At 33.3% G+C, this 16,254-nt stretch overlaps 1 protein-coding gene across 1 annotated transcript in view; it reads left to right on the top strand.

Annotated features, from left to right (window-relative positions):
• The first annotated feature begins 5,321 nt into the window (after positions 1-5,321).
• LOC128237958 (E3 ubiquitin-protein ligase rnf213-alpha-like) overlaps positions 5,322-16,254 on the top strand; it is a 60,372-nt gene continuing 49,439 nt past the window's right edge. The window contains exons 1-10 of the mRNA XM_052953533.1: positions 5,322-5,410; positions 5,672-5,945; positions 6,303-6,459; positions 8,132-8,352; positions 8,752-8,769; positions 10,482-10,728; positions 12,262-12,495; positions 12,640-12,787; positions 13,057-13,193; positions 15,815-15,889. Of these exons, the coding sequence (XP_052809493.1) occupies positions 5,322-5,410; positions 5,672-5,945; positions 6,303-6,459; positions 8,132-8,352; positions 8,752-8,769; positions 10,482-10,728; positions 12,262-12,495; positions 12,640-12,787; positions 13,057-13,193; positions 15,815-15,889 (1,600 nt within the window). The remainder of the gene's footprint in view (positions 5,411-5,671; positions 5,946-6,302; positions 6,460-8,131; positions 8,353-8,751; positions 8,770-10,481; positions 10,729-12,261; positions 12,496-12,639; positions 12,788-13,056; positions 13,194-15,814; positions 15,890-16,254) is intronic.

The raw sequence follows: 16,254 nt of genomic DNA, 5'->3' as shown, positions 1-16,254 counted from the left end.
CTATTCGTAAGTCAACAGGTAATGATAGGCGATTCGAATTTCTTATTAGACTATACATTGCACGTGTTGCCTGAGAAACTATATGTTTTTGCAGCTAGCAAATGAATCAGTTCTACTAAATAAAATCCCGAGATAATTGTATTCGTTTACTACATCTATTTGTTTTTTTTTTTTTTAATTTAAAATCATAGGGCCGTTCTTTGCACGATATTATGTTCATGATCTTTCAATTTATTACAACCATTGGAATTGGTCAGACCAAATGTACTTTCGCACGAATTATTGAATACATTATTTTAATGAGTCGACAATGATTTCTGCTATTTCTTGGGTAAACATATTTGACTACTACTACTACTGCTGCTGCTGCTGCTGCTGCTGCTTCTGCTACTACTACTACTACTACTACTACTACTACTACTACTACTACTACTACTACTACTACTACTACTACTACTACTACTACTACTTCTACTTCTACTGCTACTGCTACTGCTACTGCTACTGCTACTGCTACTGCTACTTCTGCTGCCGCTGCCGCTGCCGCTACTTCTACTACTACTACTACTACTACTACTACTACTACTACTACTACTACTACTACTACTACTACTACTACTACTACTACTACTACTGCTACTGCTACTGCTTCTGCTACTGCTACTGCTACTGCTACTGCTACTGCTGCTGCTGCTGCTGCTGCTGCTGCTGCTACTACTACTACTACTACTACTACTACTACTACTACTACTGCTACCACTACTACTACTAATATACTTACACGACGTACAACACACGCCGTAAATTACACAACGTAGGAAACACAACTAAGAACACACAGCGCATAATCCATTACATAAATCACAGATCGTAGATTACCATACGTAGAAAAGACAATTAAAAGCACCCAATGTAGAATACACAAGACAAAACGCAAACGTAAATTACACACCATAGATTACAAAACGTATAATTCACAGCAGGGATTATAAAACGTATAATACACAGCATAGAGATTCCACTGCTACGATGAAATAAGTCACTCATCGTAGATTACACATCGTAGAGTCCATACCATAGAACAGACAAAGTAGAATACCCAACGTAGAGTCCAAACCGTAGAACACACACAGTAGAATACCCAACATAGAGTCCAAACCGTAGAAAACACAACGTAGACAACACAAATCGTAGAGCAGATGAAACAGATAACACACACGTGGAATACACAAGTAGAACACACAGCGGGGAATACACGACGTAGAACACCCAAACTAAAATATATAGCGACGAACACAAAACGTAGAGAAAACTCATTGTTGGCAAACACATGACTAAGAATACACAACGTAGAACACAAAGGTAATATAAACAGTGTAGAATATTAACGTAGAATACACAACGAGAACACAAACGTAGAATACACAACGTAGAACACAAACGTAGAATACACACCGAGAACACAACCGTAGTATACACAACGAAGAACACAAACGGAGAATACACAACGTAGAACACAAACGTAGAAAGAACGAAAACGTAGAATACACAACGTAGAACACAATTGCAGAATTCACAACGTAGAACACAAAAGTAGAAAACAAAACGTAGCACACAAACGTAGAATACACAACAACGGAAAACACCCATCCTAGAATAGACATAGTAGAATACCTAGCGTAAATTGTATAGCGTAAAACACACTATGTAGAGAACACATAGAATAGAGCAGATACAAGATGTAACGCGACCTCGAACACACAACGTACAAACCATTTCTAGAACATAAAGGTAGAACACAAACGTAGAATACACAACGAGAGCACAAACATATAATACCCAACGTTGAGTCAAAACCGTAGAACACACAACTTAGAATAAAAACTTAGAATACACAACGTAGAACACAAATGTAGAATACACAACGTGGAACACAAACGTAGAAAACAAAACGTAGCACACAAACGTAGAATACACAACAACAGAGAACACCCATCCTAGAATAGACATAGTAGAATACCCAACGTAAATTGTACAACATAGAACACACTGTGTAGAGAACACACAAACTAGAGCAGATACAAGATGTCACGCGACCTAGAACACACAACGTACAACCCATTTGTAGAACAATAAGGTAGAACAAACGTAGAATACACAACATGGAACACACAAAACAGAATACACAAAGTATAACACACAACGCAAAATAAATAATGTAAACACGCAATGTAGGGAACACCAATGTCGCGCAGATAAAAACGTATAGAACACACAAATTAGAACACTCGACGATTTTTCTAAGCATTTTAAGTGACTACCAATATAAGACTCCAACTATACTGAATAAGCATGGTCTCAACAGTTGGCCATATTTCCCGATCAAGGGCATGCTGTCCCTTTGTGTACTATTGTAGTTCTGATCACACCTCCTGAATATATTGTTGTGTTACAAATACGGTATGTTTGGGAAATAATATTTTAGACGATCTCATTTAAATGGATATTCCCATATATTAAAATGTTACTATCTAAATATATTTGCAGGCAATAAAATATGGTTATACAATTCAGTATGACCATTTTGTAGCAAAAGAACGGACACGCTTTGGACAACTTCTTTCAAAGATGTTCCAATCAAGTTGGACCGTTTTTTTTAAAGATGTAGAAAACTGGGAAAATGATTACGTCACTATGCTTACGATGGTACTGCAGTGGCCCCCAATGGAAGTATTTCTGCAAAAAAAGGGTATGGAATTAAATATACATATATTATGGAAGATTGATTGTTTTGAGCTAACAACTAAAAAGCATAGAAGTAATATGTTAGTTGCTATACACCTTGCTGTTGAGGTATACATATACTCAACGACTATTTATGAGCTATAAACCTTAATTCATAGATTAAGACATTTCTGTTTCATTAGTGGAACTACATACATTCAGTATTAATATTATTGTATCAAAAGGAAAAGAATTGCAATTTCTCAAGTCTAATTCATTGGTCATACTTCGGTCAACTAAATGAATGGGCACCTGAGTTAATAAACATGCATGTCTTTGTTGTAACTTACTTGACAAAGGATTTAATATTGAGACTAGAAATGTCTTAAAAATGCATTCATAGGTTTTAAGTGACGAATATTTTAATTTAAATGTATATATTGTAGCGGATTTCCATGTGACTGACATTTTAACTGAGGATTGCAAAGATAAAGTGACATATTTAAATGAAAATGTCTGGAGAGTTTGGACCGCAATATTCGAAGGCTATGTTGAAGTCAGACTGTTGCGTCTCGTTCATGAACACCTAAAGACGTTTGCTATGCTGGTCAACCGCCTTTCGAAAGAAAAGATGCTCACAAGAGTACACAATGTTGTCAACATCAGGATAAAAGAACTTCAAGCGGTGGAAGACAGACTTAGTAAAGTCACTATCTTCATTAGCCACTGCAAATATTTGAAGTCGGGTATGAAATGTTCTTATTAATAAATGTATTGCTGAAATTTATTCGCTGCTGAGACTGTTCTTAATTGTGCCTAAATTAGCTTGCCTCATAAGTGATATAGTAAATAGGAAGGTAATGTGGCAATTTAGTCATAGTGTATAAACGCCCAATGCTTAATTAAGACAAACATTTGTCGAACCTACTCGTTTGATATCATCGCAAGGGCACAGTTCTAACGACAGCCCGTCTATGTCAACCTTTAAGTGGTACTCAATACTTTTGACTATCTGACAATTGTTATGTAAAAGACGTTAGCTACATAATACAGTGACTTCGTCGCTCCCCGATTTAAACCTGAGTTTTAGCCAAGTTCCAATTAAATACATCGTTTATTATATTTCTTTTAAAACTCATATTCAGCGAATTAAGATACACACTTAGGCATACAATATTAACGAAAGAGACCATCCTGTCAATATGATAGCTATAACTAAAACCCAGGCAGTCGTACACTGTATCGTTCACTAAAACTCCTCTTCAGACCATGAACAGAACTATAGACCATACATGAACAGAACGCTTTCATTACAATCATTTGCCTTTTTGTAAATAAAAACTATAATTATTTATATAAAACTACTGAATAACTCAAATCTAATGAATTTATTTTAAGATGAATATGCAAATTCTACGTCTCACACAATTTGTGTACGGCAGATGAATGGCGGATAAAATCGACTACAAAACACTTTATGCATGCAAAATGTGTGTTCTCACTTAAAAAAGTAAAACAAACGAACATTTAAGCCAAAAAGTTCAAAAACTGTCGTTCAATTCTTTTCGCTTACGATGATGTGGCATTATTAAATTATCAACTTTAGTGATATTAACGGCATTCACGTTATAAGGTAGGATGACGTAATATTTAGCTTTCGTTGATGTAAAGCTTTCTGTTTGCTCATTTCTGTTAAGCTAATTTTCTGCTAGAATTAAATATGGTGTTCATCATTTCTATTGTAATTAAATTAAAAAAAAAGAAATCATTAAAAAAGACGAAACCTTTAAAATGAGAGATGGAACCAAAACAGCTTCCTCAGGTAATTTTCAGTAACTGATTTTTTGCCATTATGTAACATATTATAATAGTATTCTCCATTTTGATACACATAACTATACACTATATTAGTCTGAACCCCTGAAATAGCGTCATGCGGCGTTAATTCCCGTTTTTACCTTGTTCGACTTAATATAATTAAACATAATTTGGGTTTTCCAGATTTTGTCATTGGCATGCGGTACAAATAAACTCATCATATTTATTTGGTATCATTTCTGTTGAGGTATACATACTATTTTTCTGAGCGGTAATGGCATCATGATGTGTTTAATTCCTAAATATGGTCAAAACAATTGACTGCTTCGCGTTAACATGCGCATATAACAGTTATTACCGCTACGGTAAAGTGTCCAATACCCATGAATATGCATATGAAGTAATAAAATAGACGTACTTTCCCTTAGAGTAAAGTTGATGAATGACCAATAAAATGGCAATATTCTCGTGTATGACTTCTCGTATATGACCGTTTAAGTGTATTAAACTGCCATTCCTTTGTTTTAACATATATATCTATTCAAGATTGTGTATGACATATAGCAAACACGAAGGAGATAGAAGCAGAAGTATTTGAAACGACGGACATGAGGTTAGAATGTACACAATTGGACAAAGTATGTAATGCAACAAAACTTGAACAAGTGTCAACAAATGAAACCTATCAAACGGATGTGAGTATTTTCAATGGCTGGCCGTCATTGCTTCAAATCCTAGACATGCTGTTCAGTGTCAACCGAAGTTGTGTTTTTGAAAGAATGTGGAGAGACAATTGCGAACAATTCGAAGAAGATATGCCCGCTATCGATGTTGTCGTAGAGCAGGTGTGGAAGCCAACATTAGAACGGTAATTTCATTACGGTTGAAATTCTATAAGTCTAGGGTGCAAAAGTATATAATTTCACAGTATGTATTTTTTTTCGAACGACACTTTTATTTAAAAAAACAAACAATAGCATATGTAATTAGCAAGTTATTTCCTATTTCGATATTTGAATCATAAACGTACCTCAAATTATAGTTGTGATTATGTCTTTAAATATATCCAGCAACACAATTTGTGCTTAATATTGTACTAGTTAGTGAACTTTCAATGACTGATCCCCAGATATGAAGACTTTGTACACAAACTTAAGACGGGTGAAATCGAATTCAAGTTGGTTGAGCAACTCATTGGAAAGAAATGTGGAAAAGACACAAAGCTCCTGCATGACGAGCTCAAGTACCTAGGATTAGAAGAAAGAATGATTAACGAAAGAATTATTCAGATTGAAAAGCACGGGCAAGTCAAACATTGTGTCTACTTTGCCAAAGTCATAATTGCTCTGCAGGAAGCATTTGATCTACAAGGAAACTTTCAACCAATCAGAAAAATTACAGAGGTAACAATAGAGTTCGTATATAGCATTTCCATAGATAGTAAAACGTTTTAATTATCATCCGAACCTTATATACTTATCTCAGTATTTAATTTAACATTGGACACATAATATATGTTTATTCGAAAATAATTGCCAAAATGACGATTGCGTCAGGCCGTGTGTCCATATATCAGTCTGTTCGATAATGCCTTTTCATGACTATGCTCTGTGAGAATTTAGATTAGCTGCACTAATGCGAACCATGCATAACCAGGGTTTTAAATCATTTGTTACAGCGTCTCGTCAACATAGCTCAAGACTATTTTTAGATTCATCATTGTAAATCTAACCTTAATACAATACAATCTTATATTTCAGCACAACTTAAAGGCGACTAGAATTAACGATTTTGATGAACAATTAGTTGAAGCGTGTGCGATTCTGCATCAAGTAACAGCAGAGCAAAGTTTCTGCATGGAGAACTATTTAAGAAGCAAAGATCTTGTTTCTTGGATAAGGAACTCAACAAAAGAATGTATGTTATCTTACGTTTAAAGACAGTGTGGTTCAGACAATGTCTTCTTATTCTATTTGGACGTAACAGTTTTATGTGATTTTATTATAAGCATAGTACTTAACACAAACGCCCGCCATTCCTATATGCAATAATAAGTGTGTTCTTTAAATTTACACACATGCCATTATTCAGAGAAAAGTTGAAATTGCATTTGTTAAAAATGAAGATTGCTTGCGGTATCCGCACAGTACGCTACATCGTGTGCATACATTAGGCACATGTTTCAGAGTTAAAATTGCAAATATCCTTCATGTATGTGTCAATAAGTTGTTCATAAAATATTTTTATCCGTATATTCAATTTCCCATATATCTTGTATCCACATGGCATATATATATCATAGGGAAATTGTTGGTATAAACCGTTTATTTCTACAGTGGTTCAATTATATACAAGCATTGTACTTATTTAAAAACATAATGTATTCTTGAATAGAGATAAACGTTAAGTAATAGGTCTCTTGTTTGATAGTTTTACATTACCTCAAATAGTTTACTGGGCTGTAGTTTCCACTGTTTTATTGACACTTTTGAGCGATGCTAAGTGTTGTTTTTTCACGATTTTCGATGCATTAGCAACCACATTGTTGTCAGCAAAAAAAATAAAGATGTGCACAATCTGCCCTTACCAATCACCACCCTTCAAAATATATTGCATACTTCTTGGGATATATCTTAGCATTAAGCTTCATGGATGAAAGTACGCATTTAATTGGCGAACAGATATACGGAACATAAAAATAAAGTCCACATCGTTGAAATTATAACAATATGGTGATTACATTCGCTACGATTGATAACAGTTACTCCATGACTGCTCTTAATCAAAGTTCTAACGCATTCCTTTTTAAATCGGTATAGTTATCTTATTTCTTAACTTAAAATTATGAAAATTCAGATAAAGATTATCTTATCTTGTCTCATAGTATTATCTTTCAAAAACCGGTCGCAAAATATAAATTGTTGAAAAATGCACAACTGAGGATAGAATGTTCGAATTTCAGTGACATGCTGCTTTTACAGGCAATCTTTTATATGACTCTTCTTCAAAAAATGAGTTGCTTTGTTTTACGTTGATTTAAAAAGTAAAACATGTCCGAACGAAGTGTCAATGGTAATTGGCACAGTAGAGTGGAAGCAATTGTATGTCCGTTGATAAATATGGTTAAACTCGTATTTCTTGTTGGACTAAAAGCTATTTAACAGAGGAGTTATTTCTGAGCTTATTACAATATTTGTACATGGTTCCGAGCGAAAGTTTATTATATTTAATTAGACAAGAAGTGGAATTGGAGTCGTCAAAGTGCAAGCTAAGGGGTCTCATGTACTGTTTTCCGAGACAGACGATCAAAAACCATTGCCGCCACACACATGCTCAACGAAAACATAATTTATAATTTTGCGCTGATACAAAGTATTATATATTTACTTGTTCTTGTTTTTTTAGACAGTTTTTTCCTTAATCCTATGAAAAATAAATAATATTGACTCCAACAGGCCTACGTATTATTGTGTTACAATACCATGGACTAATTTTACAAAAGTGGACATGTCTATAACCTCGAACGATTCAGATTTAAAAGATTGAAAAGATTGAAATGTATTTTAAACCTGCATTTTTTATCTTTTAGCCGGACCAAAGGAACTCAAGGTATTCATTGAACTGGCACTTATTACAGCTGGTGAAAACCAAATGAACGTAAAGAAAGTCCAGTGCCTGCAAGATGCTGTTGACGGATATGCAAGTCTGATATTTGATCTGAAAACGAATGATGGGTATACGGAATTGCTTGAAAAATGTGCACTTGTGTGGAAAATTCTCAAACAGAGACCTGAACTTCCTGAGAAAATTGTAAGCGTAACAACTAAAATTAAACAAAAACAATAACATTTATGTATGAATATCAGATTCAATACGTTTTTTTGAAACCGTTATCAGAAGTAAACTCTCACAGTAAACTACGTTAATAACTATTATAATATTACAATGACATCAGTTGTCAATTTCAAAGAACATTTCAAAAGCTGGATGGTAGGAAAAACCCCAATTTAAATCGGCATTCAAGGTCCGAGCACTGGAAGCATATATTTATTTGTAATGAATTTGATTGACCTTTACAATGTAGGGATTTGTAGCACTATTTTTATTGCTTTTTTGAATGCGGGCTCTCAATATTATATCGTTTTTTCTTAGTTTTGTTTTTAAACTGCATTAAGAAGATAAATCCATTTGGATTAAAACGTCTTTCAGCTTGACTCAAATCGACAGGTAAGTTGGTTTGAAGAGATTCAAATGTCCCATGGATCTGTAGAAGTATCTTCACTCATTCAAGCGGACACAATTAATACAAAAGGCACAATCTACATTGGACAAAGAGTCATCAACATCAAAGAAAGAGGAACAGCTGATTTGGTAAAGAAATTACAAGTTTTGTTAGTCGTTATATTTTAATTGTTTCATTACTGTCCATGGATTGTCTTTCGGAAACGCCGTCCGTTGTCCGTTGGACTTTAGTTACAATCCACCAATAATTGATTAATGTCATTTTTCAAAGAAATAGGTTTCCATTCCTTTGACCTGGCGTCGTGTGAGGATATAAGTCACTCCCACGCCAGCTCTTACAGCAAAAGATCATATATTAAAAGGATTATCACCATTGATTAAAGTCTATTTTGGGGCGCTTGTAAAAGTGTTGAGAGAGTAGAAGATGCGGCATTAAATTATGTGGAAATATATAGCGCCTGTTATCGAGTGTCGTTTTGCATTTAAGGTAATAGATAACGTCATGAAGCTTTCCATTCCGAAGTTAAAAAATGCTGAACTACAAGAGTACTCTTTCGAAAATTTGCAAGAATTACAAAGTAAACTAATGCTCATTATTGGCCAGGAAAACGTCAACAACGAAAACGTGCAGAGATTCACATTGGTAAGAATGCTTCTCAGTTTAACAAACAAGTCATTTTTTAATTAATAACATGCAAAATGATGTTAGGTTTAAAATAAATAAACCGTTATGAAGTCTTTACTTTACTTTTCCCACTGAGCTGACAACTTACCCAATAACAAATGACGTTTCCAAGAGATGGCTTATAATTATGAAGTTGATACTTTTTTAAAACAGGCTAATAAGCGTTGATTACATTTACACAATTATTCTTAATTTGTTTTCATTCTTTTTCAACTCTTATCGACAATAACACATTTACATTCACGATGTTTACGCATTTTGTCTTTCAATTTACTTTCATTACTTATCTTGATATATTTTCTTTGACGTACTGTCGCTGCTCTTCTTATACTTTTACCATACTCATTTAAAGCGTTTTCTGTATTTGACCTTACTCGCAAGTTTTATAGTTACACGAACAGTAATAAATATATCCATTGTAAAGCAGTAAACCTTCATTTTTGTCGCTACCCTTCCTTTGAAGCGGAAATGACGAATATGTAAACCATATGGAACGGCCAAAAACAAAAACAGCAAAATATTTTGTTTCTAATTGCTAGATTTACCGAAATTGGAAACATGTTAAGCAAATGTGCTTGTAAATTGTCATTAAATGCGAACAGCTGATAAATGTAAACACATCTTAAAACATTGTTTAAATCTTGTAAACTTGGTCGGAGGCTTTTATTTACAGTGCATTGAGTTGACTTTAGTTGAACATGGATTGTATTTTTATAGATATTTGAGAACATAATGCGCCTCTGTAACGTGTACATTCAACTGTGTTCGTCCGGGTGTGTACTTTTTAACAACTGGAACATAGAGTTTCTCTGTTCACCGGAGCCTGATCAACCTATTTGTGCAACAATTGAGTTTGATAATGTTCCCAAACTGACCGTATGTATAAATTGCAATCAAAATTGAGTTAATGATATTATTTGTATTCAAAATAATTAACAAAATCATAAACGTGAATTTCTTACGATGTCCAAATACTTTGCATAAATATGCGTTACGTACTTGTGTAATACAGGGTCGAAAGTCGGATAAAGAGGGTATAGTAGAAATAATGCGCGAGATTGCGAGGTTTCTCGAATCATGTCTTGAAGATTGGCAGAAACACATCAAAGATCGAAGAAATGAGTTTCCACTGCTGAACTTCTTCACAACAGACCAACTTGTTTTTTTACAAAAGGAACTTATTAAGTTTGAGACAAACGCTGATCCGTCTGTTTTTGTTTATCCCGTGCTATCTGTTTTGAAGGAACACTGTACGAAAGGTCGGTGAATATTATATTTAGTGGTACTTGTTCACGAGTGCCGAAAACACGAGTGAAATTTTCATTTTTGGGTGTTCATGTGGTGAAATATACTGCCCTCTTTAGTTGATATTAAATTGATAGTGGGACTGTTTAAAACTGTGGACTATCAATTTTATTTTACTTATGAATCCCTTTTAACCACAGGAACGAATGTAATAAATATATCTATTCATTTCGGCATATAATGCACATGTATCAACATATTAAATATTTACATAGTTTGTGTAGACATAACATAATTAACATAAATAAAAATGTTTAAGATATCAAAAGCTTATATGTAACCCGCTGATAACAATAAAGAAACTGTAAAACAGTGTCTAATGTTTTAAAGACTTTAGTCCTATTATTAAACCATACATTTCATTCAATTCACAAATTGCTTAAATTCTATTGTAGTGTTTATGTCGGAAGTTTGTCTAAACAAAATTCATGACAGTTTTTATTTTAAGAGTTAATGTTTTGTGAATAAATTATTATATTATTTGCATTGCTTGATTTTTTTTGCGTTATATTGATATTCATTTATCAAGTTTAGAACAATAACCCAAAGGCTACCAATTAAAACGGCTACTTTGATAGAAAACCAGTCAATGAAATATATTGCCAAACATGTAACTAGGTGCTGGACTTTTTGGTTCGCGTGTTATTCTTCTTATATGAACGTAAGCAATATATAAACCATATTTCAACAGACATCCAGACATATATCAACTTGAACAGCTGGTAAACACAAACAATAAAAATGAATTTTTGATTATATGTTTAATTGTAAATGTTTTTTGTACAAAATCTTTGATTTTTTTTTTATTTATGTTAGACATTTTGAAATGTAGTTTATGTTAATATTTATGGGAAAAGCTTTAGAAACAAGCTCAGTAGCAAAATGAAACCACCGCTGTTTATGTAATTAGTAATGGATTTCGTTAAGGCATATATGTAAGTTAAAGTACTTACTTAACCAATTTTACAATTTATCTATAGATAATTTGATAAAGTGACAACAAAAACACTGAATCCAACGATCTATGAGCATAATCATTACTTCATTTAATGGCACTATGTGGATTTTAAGTATGTGATAAACTTGTATATGATGTTTTTTAATATACCATTTTCGTCTCTGAATTGTATTTTTTTTATCAATAACGCCCTTTTTCATTTTGTGCATGAATTAGGGTGAATAGATGTGTTGTCTTAATGAATTTAACAGGACGAAAACTGCAATATCTATCAAAGGGCTGCGGTTTAAATCAATCATGATGTTAGGTTTTTCACAAAGATGCGAATATTGTTAAATAATAACATCGATCAATAACTTATTTTGTATTCTGTGTTTGAATATTCAGTTTAAAGCATAATGTTTCAATAATTTAGTATTGAAAAAATAAAAGCATTGCACGTTTTAATCATACATATAAGAATTACAATTTAACAATGATTATTTCTTTGATAAACAAGTATACCTTAAAAAGTATTGCTTTTTTGAAGATGATATCATTGACTCTATGACAAAGGCGAAACGAAAGGTGCTGGAAATTGCTGAGGAACAAAAAGCAGAAAAAGAAAGGTTATTGGCAAATAAAAGTCAAAGCGAAATAGATGCTCAGAAGAGATTGGAATTTCTCAAGAAACTTGACGAAATGTGCATAGAAGTGGATTTAGCTGAAAGATCTCTGGCACACGTCAGCAATGAGGACATTGTAAATGCAGACATTACTAACGGTAAGGAATATAAACATATCTATAAATTATTTCTTTGCAACGATTATATTTGGAAATATAAACAAATCATCTAGTTGAACTCTTTGAGCCAGCAGATAATCACTGACAGTGATCTAATAGTATTGACGATTGCGTCGTTTTCAGCAATGATGTGGTGTATGGAAGAGCGAGAAAGGATCACAGACTTTCAGAAAGGAAATGACACGGGTTCTCTGAAAACAACATTTTTGCACTCTGGTAGTTCATTAATGGCGTCCATAAATGAAAAACTATCTCATGCAAGAGATAAAAGGTATGTCGAATTGGCAAAAACTATAAAAAAAAAAAAAGGATTAACGTTATCTGTGCCTTAAGACTTCCTGTGAAGCTTTTTAACTTCTCATGGTGTATATCGATTTTAAGCTTAACCGAAACAACAATTATGTTTGCCAAGGGCAACTCAAGTGGGTTGCTTATAATTTGCATTTTTTGTTGTCCTTACTGTATATTCTTCACAGTAACGCCTTAAATTCTCAAGAAGACACAAATAATACCGTTTTCAAGTTTCCTTTTTTTTTACAGAGAAACTGGATCGGCCCCACTGATTAACAGCCTCGAAGACCTGTGGACACATTTCCTTGGTTCAATCTCATCAAGCATTAAAGATTTTCTAAGCCTTGATCACCTTGGAATAGTCTTGAAAAATCTTCAAATAAAAGGTAAATATTTGAAATATTTTTTTTTCGAAAGTTTACGCAAGACGTTATCCAAACACATCTATACTAATGGCCAAAAGTCGTGTCCGGTATGGGTTTCCATAATATATTTTAAACGCGTGAAGTTAAGACCTTGAAAGTTTGCCTACTTTATACCGCGTGTATTTCAAACCGGTTTCTGAGTTTCGATAGTCGTCTGCGCCCTAACAATGGAGATACTCTACCGGCGACGTTTTTCTCGTTTCCCCTTATGTATACAGTATTCTGATCAAATGGATAAAATAATTTACCTTTTCCTCTTGTCTTACGATATCCCAATCGGAAGCCATCAGAATATTTGAAGAAAATATTGATTTTGATTATAAAATGAAGCTTTCAAATGAGCAGCGAGTGCGCGATATAGGCCAACTTGAGGCAGAAGCAACTGCCACACATGTAGCCCGGCATTTCGGGGTAATGAGAAAACCATTCGTCGATTACATACAAAATTCGCAATGCACGGCACCGTGGCATATCTCCCACGTTCGACGGCCGCGTGAAACGACGTTACGTCAGGATAGGCATATTTCGCTTACAAACTTACGTAATCGTTTGGCCGCTCCAAATAACACGGCAGGAAACACACCTGCTCGTAATCGACCTCGCGTAAGTGCCAGAACGGTACGGCGATATTATATTTACTTATCAAGTTTAGAACAATAACCCAATGATGACCAGTTAAAATGGTTTCTTTCATGGAAAATCAGTCAATGGAAGGAAAGCCCAAAATGAAGCTACTAGTTGATTTTTTTTATTTCAGTGTAATATTTTTATATAATCGTTAGAAATACATAAACCATATTTTACAGACAATTTAACATATATTAACTTAGACAATTGGTAAACACAAATAATAAAAAAGAGTTTTTGATAATATGTAAACGTTTTTTCTTTTAAAAAATCGTTGAAATTATTATACTTTTACAACATGCAAATAACAATTAAATTAGCATTACTTGTACTTGTTGTACCTCTTTACTACCAGCTGGTTTGAACTGTTCCGTTTTAACACTTTAGAAAATTGATAAATTCAACTTTATTGGACGGAATATAAATAGATTTATATAATCAGAAATGTTTGCGATCTCTCTTAATACATATTAATATTATGCAATTACTTTGTACTGCCATGTATTTGGTATCATGTATAAACAAGAAGGGCCAATACATCATTAGGGGTACCATATATTGTTAATTTGTATTCAATACCAATGCACACTGAATTATAACAATAGTGAAAATTACACCAGGATAGTACAGGGAAACTTTCTTCTTATACATAATTGCTAATAAAGTACGTCAAAATTATTTAAAACGTCTCATGTTTTTTCAAATTATTATTTAGGCAATGTATATTCAAAGTCTGCTGTCAAACGAAAATGTAAGAAAAATAACTTAGAAACATGCTTCTGTACCTTATTGTACAGTACTATACGAACTGACGTAAAACCTTTAATCGCTTGGCTCGATTTTATGATGTATTTCCTAGTTTTATATTTGTGCTTTACTAACAACCAGTAAGTCCGTCTCATTTTGTCTGCCAACCGGGCATGTCAGCTGCTAGCATATGTTAATAAAGGACATGTTTTATTTAGAACGAAGCTTAGTAATGCAAATATTGATCAAAATTTACATAGCAACACAATAAACACATATATGCGCTCGCTAATAGCAATAATTGTATAGGGATTATATTACACATAAATTGACGATGTTTTTCAGAAAATACCTAAAACATAAATGACGTTTCCACAAGCAGAGAATTCGCAACAACACATGCGATATGAAACATTACTCTAACAATATTTAACAGAAAATGCATTTCTACGAAAGTAAATTCAAGTCCAATATTTATTACATTGTTCTTTAAACGGCTTAACAAACATAAACTTTTTACTGTAAACAATGTTTTCTAGGCAAAGTTTCCCCTCAAAAAATACACGTGTACACAAAACCGTAAAAAAATGCGTGTGCTTACATACCGATAAATGACAAACAAGATAACATTTTGAATATGTCTTCATGTATGAGTTTATGTCTAAGGTAAACTACTTATGGAGTCCATTCGTTTGTGTGCCTTTTAAAGATATACATAAAACATTTTAAAAACATGTATTGTACATGAATGTCTCTTCGTAAAACGCATTTCTGCTCATAGTGTGATATGTATAGGGGTCATTCGATTATTGACGTAATATGCCTATTGGATTCTTATGGCAAAAAGTCTTGTCCGGTCGACAACTATTCCTATATTTAAGACATATCTGGAAAGAATTATAGAGTCAAATTAAACTTAGAGTAAAACACAGCCCAATAATATAAAAGTATAAACGTATATGTTTACATCATACTTGATTCGTGTAAACAGGCTACTGTTTCGGATTTTAAATACGTAGAATATTTATTTGTTTGTAATTGATTCCTTAGGAACGCATTCTTTCACATCTTCTAGTAATTGATTGTTAAATAGGTTCATGTGTATTTGTTTGAATTTTCGTTTACATATAAAACACACTTGTAGGTAAATCGATATATTCGTCTGTCATAGTTTGTAATTCTTGAAACTTGATATTAACTTTTTCCAGATGAAAGGAACGTACGGAGATCTTTTACACCTAATCTGAGAGAAGGAGAACCAAACTTATTTGTTTGCCAAGAAGGTTGGTATAAATGTGTCTGAATTCCAGGAACAAATTAAACAAGTATCCGACATTTACTTTTTGAATTGTTTTGCTGATATCTTTTGCTGAGTTTTGTGACAATTTGAAGTTTTAAAAATGACAGTGTTCGTCCGACCAACATTGATTGATTTTATTATGTAGGGCCTTGCAATTTCTAAAATAAATCATTTTCGCATGACACAGTTGGGGTGGGAGAACTTTCAGTTTAGCCTTTCCAACAATAAAACGCAAAGTGATAACGTTAGTTGAGTATAATTGTCTATACGCGCTCCACACATCCCAAATAGTTTCTGAACACAGATATGTTATATATCAATTGTTTAAAGCGGAATAAACCGCTAATT

Source organism: Mya arenaria, chromosome 6 (genome assembly GCF_026914265.1).
Source record: "Mya arenaria isolate MELC-2E11 chromosome 6, ASM2691426v1".
Classification (NCBI taxonomy): Eukaryota; Metazoa; Mollusca; class Bivalvia; order Myida; family Myidae; genus Mya; species Mya arenaria.
Note: the sequence above shows the minus strand (reverse complement) of the source record. Positions and strands in the feature narration are given on the sequence as shown.